This window comes from Mesitornis unicolor, unplaced genomic scaffold, assembly GCF_000695765.1.
Source record: "Mesitornis unicolor isolate BGI_N332 unplaced genomic scaffold, ASM69576v1 scaffold17040, whole genome shotgun sequence".
Lineage (NCBI taxonomy): Eukaryota > Metazoa > Chordata > Aves > Mesitornithiformes > Mesitornithidae > Mesitornis > Mesitornis unicolor.
In genome coordinates, this window is record NW_010159115.1 from 1 (window position 1) to 13,480 (window position 13,480).

General features: G+C 35.8%; 1 protein-coding gene across 1 annotated transcript in view; it reads right to left on the bottom strand.

Annotated features, from left to right (window-relative positions):
- Window positions 1-193: 193 nt before the first annotated feature.
- Window positions 194-13,480, bottom strand: part of LOC104541575 (E3 ubiquitin-protein ligase UBR5-like) — a gene marked incomplete at both ends in the record, with an annotated part of 27,442 nt that continues 14,155 nt past the window's right edge. The window contains 9 exons of the mRNA XM_010185672.1: window positions 194-306; window positions 1,811-1,920; window positions 2,707-2,891; window positions 3,004-3,109; window positions 5,780-5,934; window positions 6,681-6,791; window positions 6,867-6,983; window positions 11,044-11,255; window positions 13,117-13,266. Of these exons, the coding sequence (XP_010183974.1) occupies window positions 194-306; window positions 1,811-1,920; window positions 2,707-2,891; window positions 3,004-3,109; window positions 5,780-5,934; window positions 6,681-6,791; window positions 6,867-6,983; window positions 11,044-11,255; window positions 13,117-13,266 (1,259 nt within the window). The remainder of the gene's footprint in view (window positions 307-1,810; window positions 1,921-2,706; window positions 2,892-3,003; window positions 3,110-5,779; window positions 5,935-6,680; window positions 6,792-6,866; window positions 6,984-11,043; window positions 11,256-13,116; window positions 13,267-13,480) is intronic.

Genomic DNA, 13,480 nt, shown 5'->3' on the forward strand with positions numbered 1-13,480 from the left:
ATGTTCTAGTCACAATGCATTCAGACTATTACTATTACTGTGTTACGGACAAACAAAAATGCAAGTCATACTAGTCAGAAACATTCTCAAACATCCCCAAAACTATGGTTCTTTTAACAGTTAGCTTATCTAAAAGGAAAAACTTTTATTTCTCCCTCCCCAAAGATGGCGGGAGAGTGTATTTTAGACAAACCTTGCCAACAGGAACATTCTTAACATCTTCCACAAACACAACTTCTCTCAGAGACCATTGCTCTTCATTTACCTTCTCCTCCTCTTTTGGGGCAGGAGTAGATCGTCGACGTTCTAAGACAAAAAGGTAATTACCAAAAAAAAAAAAAAAAGACTTGAAATATTTAATCAAAGCATCCAAATACAATGTTCAATAAACACCAAACCTTTCTCCCCTCACCAAAAAAAAAGATTGTCAGCATTCATATCTAGAAACTAACAAGAGTTTAACAAGAATGTGACTTTAAAACCACTTATAAAGCCTATCTAATAAACAAAGCAATTTTTAAGCAAATAATTAGAATACGAGAAATTTCTTCGGCAAGGCTCAGATATTCGTGCTGTAAGTAACAAGGCTGACATTAGAACACCCTCCATTCAGCCCTGCTACAGTTCTTTATATCACCCTTACAAAAAGTCTGCTTGTCCACTACATATGGATATTTTGGTAAACATCTAGAGTAGCAGCAAATGAGGCAGAAAATAGCTACTTGGGCTAATAGCAATTGCAATACAGTTAAATTTGTTGCAAAGACATTATCTCAACAGTAACTGTAGTACACTCAGGATCACATTTAAATATGTAACATGGCTAAATTAACACTAACAAGAACCTTTAATCTCCTGATTAAATCGAGTATATAATTGATATTATCAACATATTTAAAGTAAGAAGCAGAAAACTTCTAACTGTGAAGTTAACTTCAAATAGCAGTTCAAACTCCCAAGGAAAGTTACAGTCAGTGAAAAAATGCAAAAGAGAAGAAATCAGTAGCAAAAGAGTCTCCAAGCAGAATTAATTAGTACTGCAGATCTAAGCATGAGATTCTCAGTTGCTGAACGAGGCCATTTGATTCTCTAGGTGAGCACTTCTTAAAACTGCAATATGCAATCAATTAGAAGAAACGGGCAAAGAGAGAAGATTTCTTCAACTGATAACCCTTGATAAATTAACCCTTGATAAATGGGGTTTAAATAGAGAAAAAAATGTCATAAAAGGTTAGTTGCATTAATTTTAACAAAGCCTTTTAGGCATTTAAGTGCAACTTGTACTATAAAACATCTCTCACTGCTTTTGTGTGTTACTGAAGACTGTTTAGTCTTAGACATTTTATGTAATAGATGACAAACTACTGCTTTATGCACTGAAATTCCCCTGCAAGGCAAGCTGTGCAACAACAACTTAATCTTAAAAGGAATCTTCCAAAACAAGTCCAACTTCTGAGCTGTAAAAAAACCTCACTATCACATTGCAATTAAACATTAAAAACTTTATCTTCAGACTTTCTCTTGATCACCTCCTGAAAGATACTTTTGATTCTGAGAATTGTTATGCTTTTTTCAGATACACCTTACCTTAAGCAGTCACTGCTTATGGTAACATATTTAAAATTTAACACTGACAATCCACTGATTATCTAAAGTCTATTACAAAAGCCTCTACGTATATTGCAGTTCAGACTTAAAGATTGAAAAGCATTCTGAAATTACTAGTACAGAGTCTTTGTAAAGCTACCTTTTATGAAAGCTTCTTATCTATACAAATATTTTATGTTACTATGAGCTACACATTACTTACTATATGGCATTGATGCACTGCTTGCTATTGAAGATGCATCACTACAAGTGGAAGCTGGGGATGGCGGAGGACCCATCTCAGTTTTCACTGGTTCCTGTTTGCTTTCAGGTCTACAAGAAAATGTGTTACTTAGAAGGATGAAAGAGAAAGGTGAAATACTTTCCGTGACAACGGACAAAGTGTCAGTGTGCCATGCTCCTTTAATAACACTTTAATGAAATAACTCCATACTTGTGAACAACCATCCTAACTGACAAGGATACATCTGGTGTTGGGAATGGTGCTATGCTGCTTAATCAGGGATCAGCTTTATATCATTACCTGAGCATACATAGAATATTACAGAAAATAAACATCTTTAAATGTGCTTCATTTGAAGAGAGGAAGAATTACTAGCTTTATACAGGAATCTGAAACTCTAGAACTGCCAACAAGCTTTTCTTAAAACTGTTTAAGTTTGGTTTAAAAAACATTTAAATGTCAACTGTCTACCCAATGATTCCCCCCCCCCACTCCAAACTATGAAGGTGCTGAAACAGGTCCCTGAATGCCATGAAGAAGGGCCTGAAAAGAGTTAGTTCTGTAATAAAACCACTTTCAGTTATTCAAATATAAGGTCTTAGAAACTTTATGAAACACCGCAGGAAATTATTTAATATTCCTTCTGCATTTCACATTTCCATATTGTTTTCACACAACTGAGACGCCTTTCCTGCAGTGGGCATTTCTGCACATTTAGCAGAGTTTAGAAGAAAGCCGGAATTTTACAAATAAGGCAAAAAATTAAAACTGATAAAAATGTGACCTTCCTTCTTTTCCATTTTTAATCAAACACCATGTCAAGAGAATATCAAACAGATGTTCTGTGTGTATGCGTGCATGTTCTCAACACTTACTTTGCCTCAGTAGTTTTGCTAGCTTTCTCCATGTTTTTCAAGCTCTCAGGCGAGCGAAGCTGAAAGCGACAGCTGTCATTCATGTTCCAGACAGACTCCATTAACACACCCACTTTGGGAATTCCAGCACTGATTGAAAAAGCAACTGCTCCAGCATGATAGAGGGGGTTATTTCTTAAACACACCTACAGATAGAAATATTTATGTCTAGGAGAACGATGGATAACATGGAGGGAAATCATACATGTGCATTTTCTTGGTGACATATGTAGTAGTCAAAAAATAAGAAAAACTAACGGAACCAGATGAAGAGGAAAGTTGGCAAGATGCACTCTGCACTTTGCTAGGAAAAAAGAGGCTGTTGTGCAGCTCACTGCTAGGAGCAACAGCTTTAGCAGTGCAACTGTTTACATACAGTATTAAAAATGCTCAACCACAAAAGGAACAATTCATCCAATAACTAAGTCTCATCCCAGACAGAGTTGGTTAGAATGGATTGCAAACCAAAAGAAATACGCTCCCTGGGAAGAAGCTGTTTTGTCTCATACTAGTTTTAACACTCATCACAAAAAGAATCCTACACCTCTATCACCTATAAACCTTTTAGTAAAGGCTTCAAACCAACAGCCTATCCCACTACATAAATAAATCAAACCCAGACTCTAACAGCATAGGCACTTAAATCCCAAGTCATTTACGAAGCTATGTGCTCTACTGAGAATCGTATTTCTGTACTTTCAAAATACAGAATCAGTAGGTAAGTTAAAATAGAAGTACTTTGTATGACTACAGCTTGTTCCTCCATGTGTGCAGCAATAATCATACTTGTAAAACACCACCACCTTTAACAGGACACATCAATTTAGTCATATAATTAAAACATAGTACTTGAATTCCATATTATTAATACAACTTTTGTGCATAACCAGAATAGAACCTAATTTGTTTCGTTTTGTTTGTAAGAACAGGTTGTAAGCTCATCATATAGCACTGTAAAGATGCCACTTGTGACAGTCACACTTGCCTGGGTTCCAACAGTTATGTTTGGCATAGAGGAGATACCAGCACTGGACTTCGGCTTTTTATTTTTTGCTCTGGCCTTTTCTAGCATTTTCTTCCTTTGGCTGAAAGGAACTACACCCCTGTGGGAAAACACATTTTTTAAAATGCTATGAAAGAAATGTTTTCTTTGTAACTTTGAACAGCTTATTCCTTCTGCTTAACATACATACAACTCTCTGCACCACCTTCTCCAAGATCTCAAAGCACTGTAGAAAACACATCTTTTTCTATATTCACCCCTACTTTCCAAATTTATCCTCTCGGCTGGCCAATTTATGAGGAGGAGGAAGCAGGAAATCCTGTAAGATATGTCACTGCCAAATGGCAGTTCTAGTCCAAAATGCTTTGAAACCTCTTTCAGAAGGTGCGCTCCAGTCACAGCTGGCACATTGCAGGTTATCCCCTCTGAAGTTGAGGGTATCTTTCATATGACTAGTGATAATTTCCAGGATTTGGAGTAACCGAGGAACAGGATAAGCTTTTTTATATTTAAATTTTAAAAGGCTCACTTTCCCTCTGGAGAAATGGCTGAAGGAGTCTAGGACTCTTATGACAGGCTTAAGCTGCAGGAGGGGAATAAAAGGACACTTCTTTTGTAATTGGATCAATTCAGTTTAGCTGAAAATAACGCCTACGAATACAGTTAAACATGCTCATTATTTTGATACTTCATGTTCTAGCCAGTGGGTTATAGTGTTAAATGCTTTTAGTGAAAACCTCCATCATGTTAAGTAAAACATGAAAAGCATCAGTCCTGTGTGATGCTGGAAACTGAAAACCTGTCCAGTGCACCACAGACCACTGTAACTGAGGACAGTTACAGTAACAGAGGCTTCTGTATAAAGAAAATGCTGACATTTAACCCTTCACAGAAAGGACATGTTGGTTAATAAATCCATTGCTTTCAAAGATTACATATAAATGCTAATAAGTCTTTTCATATATTGCACCAATTATTCTAAAAGCAGTAAAAATGGCAGGTTCTAATAGCCAGGTATCTTCAATGTTATGTGGCTTGTTAGTTTTTATACTAGGAGTACTCTGAGGTACGTCAGCCATGACATAATGAAAGGGTCAAGAACCAGCAAGCTGTAATTTTGAGATTTGAGTCTAGAAGTTAGAATAAAATATGTCTGTGTTTAAGTTTACAGGCCAAGCTACAACTCTTACTTAAATATTTTCCAGAGAGTTATTAGAATTTAATTTAAAAGTTGTTTTATAGAATCAATTTCCAGTGCTCTGATTTCCAACTTGTCATCAAGTATTTAACTCATCCGTGTCTAAAAGCTACTTGAGCTTTGGGCATAATATGTAATGCAATGACTCCTGACAGACTGACAAAAATAATCCTGACAATGAATTAGTAATATTCAATTAATTCACTCAAATCAAAAGTTCATTTCAAAGCTCTTTTGGAAATGTTATTTTTGAGGGTTGTTTAATTGTTATTTTTAAATAGCTTCTTAATTATAAAATTTTTAGTCGAAAAAATTTCACCAACACAATTCTATGATTCTATGCTTTCATATTTTGCAATGCTTAAAAGTGTTACATTCTAACTGCAAGCTCCAGAGGGAACATCTGATGTTATTTCTCCCTTCTTTGAGATTTGGATCACAAACTAACAGGCCAAATTTTCCTAACAGAGCCTAACAGAAGAATGTAGACCTCATACGTGGGTTTGTTCCATATTTATAATCTGAAAAAGGCCTGAAAGGCATAAAGATTATTCTCTCATACTGCGTAGTGCTGATATCTGCATGCTAAAGCATTTATGCATATCTCCTAAAATGATAAGCTTATTCTCTTAAAAACGGTTTAACTGAATCCAAAAGCATTAGGTGTTAAAGAAGAAAACAAACAGACTTTAAAAGGGGAACCTAAGCTCAAGTGCAGAGTTACAGGATCAGAACAACTATGGTTCAGGAGCTTTGCAACACTTCTCAGAGCCAAGGACATGAAGACATCCAGTGGATCTACACTGCTGTACATAAACACAGTACTTACTTACCACCAATATAAGTTGTTCTCCAGCTGAGCACACGTGTAAAGAGCACAACAATGTAAAGAAACAATCCGTTCTCCCTGAAGCTCTGAGTACGTCTGTGCAGTGTGTTCTAATTTAGAAGCTACGGAACTTAAAGTTTCATCTACCCACGTAGCAACCTAAGAGAGAAGGGAAGAATGGAACACAGAAGGTGGGGGGGGGGGAGAAAAAGAAAAGTTGGATCTTAGTTGCACCTTTAATGTAATATTTTAGAAAGTGAAAAAATAAAACAAAACCCAAAAATCCCCACAATGATTCCCTTTGAGATCTTATTCCCTACCACTTTTTCCTTCTCCAGAGAAGAGTTTTTCAGGGTTTTTCCCCCTGTTTCCAGTCCCAAATAATAATAAAAAAAAAAGGTAAAAAAATACAGTGAGGTGTCAAAAGCACTTCAACAAGTGCAAATACTTTACCAAATCAGTTTCAACTTCACTCTTAATGGGGCAGAAAAGCATCTTTAGGTAACTTACTTTAGAGCACTGAAAGCTTCGATGCCCTCAGTTTTTCTAGTAAATTTATATCAAAAATTAACAAGCGTCTGTACTCTTAACTAGTATCAGTTTCTACTATAAGAGCAAAATGTCAAGTATTTCAGATAATCAGGTAAAAGAGAGTTATTTTCACTGTTTCAGCTGTAAATCTGCCACATTTCTTTTTTAATCTTTTTGCATCTTTTACAAAAGACCAGTTGGGTTTTCTTTTTTTTTTTACGTCTGTATAGAGGAAATGCAGTGGAATGAATGAACGAATTAAGTACTCTCTACTACTGGTGAAGAAGAAGAATCAACTTCTCCATAATATACCACAAGTAACTGAAAAAAAAAACCAGCTTTGTGAAATTCAGCAATCAGCATACATCTCATACCTTGTTATTTTCAGTGGCAACAGTTGCTCTAATACTATTTGCAGAAAGGAGCACTATCTTTTCATTGCTTAATCCCAAGAACATGGCTCGTGGATGATGTAGCGATGGGTTCTTTGAAAACAAAAAAATATTTTAGATAGTCACAGCATATAAATGAGAAGGCGAGCATTTAAAAATGTACAGTACCTGTGCATTTCTGTAAGGCTCTGATTCACTCCACTTCCACTGATAGAGTTCTCCTTTACTGCTAACAGCCACGAGCTCAGAATACAGAGCTCCGATAGAAATAAACTTTGTTCCATCCTACAAACACAGAAGTACAAAGCCTAAGAACAGCAGTATTATAAATACATACATAAAAATATATAAATTTAAAAAATGGACTTGTAACTTTTTTTTTCAGAGCTGCCACGAATGTTTAACTTGAAAATAAACGATATACCCAGCTTGTCTCAAGATCAGAATGCCCTCAAACACACATACAAAAAAGCACCACTGCTTCTGGCAGAGTGAGGGAAGCAAAAAAATACATATACTATTTTCCTGAAGTTTAGCAATAAAATATACAAGGCAATTAACTTGGATGGTTTATTAAAAGCTTCCATTTTAAGAACACGACACTGCTCATGGAGATAAAGACGGGAAGATCTCTTGACTACTGACATTTAAAAGAGTTTCCATCTAAAATTCTGTTTTTCTGAAATTAACAAAAAAAGCAACATAATTCCATTCTTTCATTCCCAAGTGTACACATGAAAATATCTTCCAATTACCTGAGAAATCAATTACCAAATTCAATGCCTCATCAATTAAACAATTCTTATCTTTCACTTCTGAAGGTAACTAACTGCAAGCAAGATCAAGTTCAAAATCAGTGTGCTACATGTCACATTAATGCATCATTATGATCTGACACGCTGGAAAAAAACCCTGTAATTATGGGTTATTCCACCCTTTTCTCCTTTTTAACATTTTATCAAAACACATACAGCATCTTTCTACTCCTGAGACAGCACCACTTTGCTCAACTGCTTCACCCCATACCTTACCTGGATCTCAGGGGCCTGTATCCTGCCTCTGAGAGGTGATTTTGTATCAGTGTTGCAGCAACTACACAACAGATACAATCTTGCTTCCTGCAAGTCCCTGTTCCCCCTTGCACTGACTTGCTTCTCAAACTACAGACCTATGAATTCGAATGATTTCACAAAAAAATTGCTTCTGTTTACTAAGAAACATTTGTAAGGCCCGTCCATTCACCACTCCTTAGCAAGTGCAGCAATAGCACAACCACGTTCTTTCCAAACTGGTTAAAACCAAAAGTTCCCTTCCACTTAAGGGAGAACACAGCTTTAAAAAAAAAATAAAATGAAGAAACAACTTAAACTGGTATAAAATGAAATGCTGTCTTCAACAGCTACAAATCTGAAAAGACAGGTGTCTTCTCTGTAGTAGTTATCTCCCTGATCAGTATCTTCAGCTGCTTCTCTTAGATCCAGCAACACAGCACAGAAGTAGCAAGAATGCAAATCTGTGTTACGATAAAATACTTGCCATCGTACAAATATTGCATATTCTGAGAAAGAATTGCCATCAAAACTTACTGTAGTCTAATGAGGTGCATCTCCACATCATAAATGAATCTTCAGAAATTATCTGGCCTAATGCCTCAAAGTATGGAAAACAATTTTTGCTCCAAGACAGTATCAGTATGACTTAATCTTGCTAATACGTTTTACAACTTTTTATAAGCCAAAGCTCACAAGCTCAACACCAGACACCTGTTATTCAAAATTTTTCTCTCCCTTCCATCCAACTATTAGCAGTTGTGATCTAAATGCTACAGAAACCAACGCTACATACACCTCCGTGAGGCCATTCAAAAGACTAAGATGCACAAAGATGTAACCGGACTCTTATGTGTTCAAGTGTAAATTCTCACTTCAGGGAAATTACACACTCAAAGATAGTGCAAATTGCTGACAAAATCTTAGTATCTCAATAGCTAAAGAGAATATACCTACTTGGAACAAACAAAAGGCTCAGCTTGCACCTAGCTACAATCTAGCAGGGAAATAAAAACAGTTATACTATAGAATGGCTGATATGTGTGGCGTAGTGCTGATACATGGCAGTGTAGACCAATAGCACTACAGTCCAACAAGATTTGAACTATCAGAATAATTCATTGACTTGAATTCTTCAGCAGTTGATTTCAAATATTTGGTGGACCTATGCAACAAGTCTCAACATCATTAATCTCAGATTGTGGGTGGAATTGATGCATTTTGGAACACAATCAGCTTTCCAAGTTTCATCCATTACTCTCAGGTTGGTACTTCCCATAAATGCAAGTTAACCATCCTCATAATGGACTACTACAGTTCTGTTTCAAATGCTAAACACCAAAATAATGAAAGCTGAAGGAAGAATATTTGCAAAAAATATTGGTTATTTTGTACTGATTCTTTATATACTTTAATCTCTCCAATAGCTTAGTGTCTTTCTCATTAACATCTCATGATCTGCTTCCCAATTTTCAGAATGGAAGAAACATATGAACTGCCCTCTCAGCTAAATCACCTCCTTCAGGATTCATCCTGAAGAACTTATTAGAAAATACCACAAACAACATTTCACAGCGGGGCTATAGCAAGAAAGATGCACACAAATTTCTTATGAATGTTCAGCTGAAGGACAGGATGAAAAGTTGAACTAACTTCTGGATACAGATCAAAGTCCTTTTCAGTAAGACACCTTCATTTAGCTGGAAGTTACGGTTTATAGGAGTGTGTATGCAAACAGGTATCTTGGAAGAAGTTCAGCATATTAAAACTGAACAAGCATCGAATTAGCATAGCAAGTTAATTCCATAAAAGATGCCCAACAAAAGACTGCAGTAACTGTCCTAGGGCAAGATCTGCTGAGTTTGCAAATGACAAAAACCCATCCAGGAAAACAAAACAAAACAAGACCCCACAAACCACCTCATTTCATAACTAAGTTTCAGACCCAAAGAGAAGAACAAAGTTAAGAGGAAAAACATTCCCAAAGCAGTAAAAAAACCAAAAATAACAAAAACCCACACGACAATAATAACAGCCGTAATAATGTTATCAAAACACAGCAGTGGAAATAAAAAAGATAAGTTGGTATTCCAAATCTAAACGATATCTATGCTTTGATGCTAAAACCCCTGAAACTTCTCTCTACCAAAGCCAGACGACTCTCTCATTCTACCATTATGACAAAGCAAGGGGGACAAGAGCTGCCCACCTTCACTGACACAGAAGTTCAACATTACCAGCCGAAAAAGTAAAATTCCGCTTTGGACATAAAAGGTCTGGCTAGGAGTAACTATCACATAAACACTCTTTTTAGGTATCTTCATTTCTCAGTTTGAATGTCCAAATGAAGATGACAGCAGCTAAAGGTGAGCTGCTGTAAGCAGAAAGAAGCCTCTAAATTCACCTCCCTCTCCAAGCTCTCTATCTATATTTAGTCTGAAAGGAGAAAACAGAGATGTAGAAGAAGAAAGTGCGACATATCAAAATAGCAACCTCACCGATGCTGCAGACAGACAGAAATGGGAACACTAGAAAGATACTCAAAGTCCATAAAATTTGGTCTAATAAACATCACTTCCATTCCTGAGAAGTTCTCAGGTTGTTTGGTTTGGGTTTGATTTGTTTTATTCTTCAAAGTCATTTCCCCAAGCACCTAGGTAATTCATAAGGAAAATGACCACAGGCACCCGGTTCGCAAAATATAGCTGGTGTTCTTATTATTCTTGTATCTCATGTGGGAATGACTTCTTGCCTCCATTTTTTGTTACAAAGAAAACCAACTAATCAAACCAAAAGGATTCTGAAGGAGCAACCAATACTCATTGAAGTTATTGCTCAACTCAAAACACAACTGTAAAATAATGTCAACTTCCACCTGAAAAAGGCTGTTAGACTCAAACAAAGCAAGTATCTCTGGGGATAATAATGTCAATCAAAAAATGTCTCCTTGATAAAGGATAGTTTAAATTGTTTCCTGAGTTTCCTATTGCCTATTAAATGCTTTGAGCACCTAAGTAAAAAAAGAAAGAAGAAAAAACCCAAACATCATGATCTACAGCAGTGTCTCCAAAACACATGTAGAACAAAATTAACACAGTAGTAACAGAAGTGCAGCTATAGGGGTGTAACTAGTAATTTATAGTTTTCTTAAGTGCATAATAAAGAATATGCTTTATTACATTATCTGACACAGAAATGTGATATTTAAAAAGGAAACAGAGTCTTTATTTGGAAAAAAAAATAAACAGACCTATCACACAGCATGCAAATAAAATAGTAAAAAAAAACAACCTTACCTTATCTGGCCACCACTGCAAGTCTTCTCCTAAAGAAACAGGGCTCTGAACAGGTGTATTCTTCTTGTCCAGGTTTGGTTCCCCCTCCTTACTTGTGGAGCCTCTCTCATTATCAAATGAGGCTCCATCGAGCCACCTTCGTTCACGCAAACGTAACACGGACTCACGTTCACGCAACAGTTCAGAGTCTCTCTCTAAGGGAAGAAGGAGAACTGGTATGCAATTGGGTCACACCAGTGGGATAAAAGTAAGCCACTCTCTAGTAAAGACCCTTCAGGATGCAACTAACAGCAGTTAAATCTACTCACACAGATTAAAAGTAACGTCCTGACATGCAACATTCAATGTATTAACCCTTTCAAGCGTATGTACTTTAGAATTACTAAACACAAAAATAAGCTAGAAATAAAGAGGTCTTACAGTTCTGTGCACTACAAAAAGATGCTAAAGCATTTCGTTTTACAACATAGGAAGCCAAATACATTTAACATTGAAATTTAAAGTTTTATAGTACAATATGCAGTGTTGTAGTATTGTTTTATCAGTGTAGTAATGATAACAATTAAAAAAACAATCAAAGTCTAGATAGTCTACTAGGTATCTTTATGCAAACCAAAAAAGAGTATTTATTAGAGAGTTTCATAGCAACTTTCCCAAAAAAACCCCGGTAATTTGAAAAGGTTAAAGAAAGCAAGAATTAAAAAGAGCTCTCGTATACATGTTTGATAATCCAACCCCTTTTGTTTAAAGCAATATTCCACAGGACTGGATTTAATAAATTAAAGTGTATCTGTTTTGAGTAGATCAAATGAAAACTTTTCAAGAGTCAGACAAGTTTTACAAAGGATCCTTGTAGGAAAATGTTCCTTACCAAAATGCTTCCCCTCCAATTGGCCTACAAACTGTCTAAAGCCAGTACTCTGCAGTTCGCTCATGCAGATACATTTTTTTAAATCAGGGAATCAAACTAACTTTCCAAGAGTCAACTATGAATAGAAAATAAGGATTATAAAATTCGTGGTACCGTCTTACATAGAATAACCTTAGGAAAGGAAAAAAAAGGAGGAATTTAGAAGGAGTTATGTTAGATGCTGAATATTTGTACATGCACATAATGCATTTAACCTGCTACGTACTACACTTATGCTCACAAAAATCAACTGGAATTACATGTACAAGATGACCACATCATTATATCAGAGTTCCAACAAATTACACCAAGTTTTGGGTCTTTTGCTGTATAACAGGAACTTATGTGTTCAGCAATTAATATGTTGAAACATGTTCATGAAAGGCAACAAAACTGTACTAAGCATACAATCACAGCAGAGGTTGGATTAACAGTTTGGAAATACTCTAGACATTTGTGCAACAGCTTCAAAAAGACAGGAAATTGCTGCGTGGTCTTTTAGAAGTCTTTTAAATATAATATGCTTTACCAAAAAAAGGTAAAATGCCTTAACACTGCTCAAGGAGGTTTTTTTTATCAGCTGCCAATAGTTCTCCTTATCCAACTATAAAAATGCTTCCAAAAAGTAAAATTTAAATTTCTTAATATCGAAAGATATTAATAATATCCTTAATATCTAAAGTTCCTCATTCCATAAAGGTAATTTCTGTCATGGAACAATTGAGGAAATGTGAAGAACAGTGAACAAAGAGCGACCCACAGGAAATTAAAAAAAAAATTAAGAATGCTGCATGTCACCACTTGTTACTCATTTTTAAGCCAAATTAAATATTTGTAATGTAATCTATGTACTAATAGGTACTTACGCTACAGTTTAAAATAAACTTAACATGCAAAAAATTTTATAACATCTTGCAACACCAATGATCAACAATTAAATTTAAAATAGATGACTACAAAATTTCTTGCAGAACTTACCTGCTAAAATTCAGAATTCATTAATAATTTTGATAATGAGTAACAGTCTATTTGTCTACTCTATATCTGACAACATATCACAGTCTACTTTCGCATTAAATCAGAATCTAAACCACCAGTGTGTACCATTACTAGCTTTTTCCACATAAGACTACTTATTACAAAGAAAAAAGGTGCAAAATTACCTCTGGATGAGCCTAGCCTGGAAAGTGATGAGCGCCGAAAGGATGGATAACCAAAGTAACTAATATCTTCTGAAAACATAGCATCAGCATCAATAATGACACTTGGGTGAGCAGAATGTATGTCAGCATCCAGAAGAGACATAAGATCCTCTATAAGAGGAGACAAGGGTCTTAAGTGAATAATCGGCTACTTAAAACATCAGCTAGAGAGACCAGCAACTAAACAAGTATCAAAACAAAACAAATCCTATCTATTAATTGAATTTCTGCTCTTCAGATTCACCAGTGCAAACTCATGCGCCTCCTATCCAACCACATTTACAATCAAGCTTGGTGGACTGGTGAAAAAAACCACTTTTCCCTA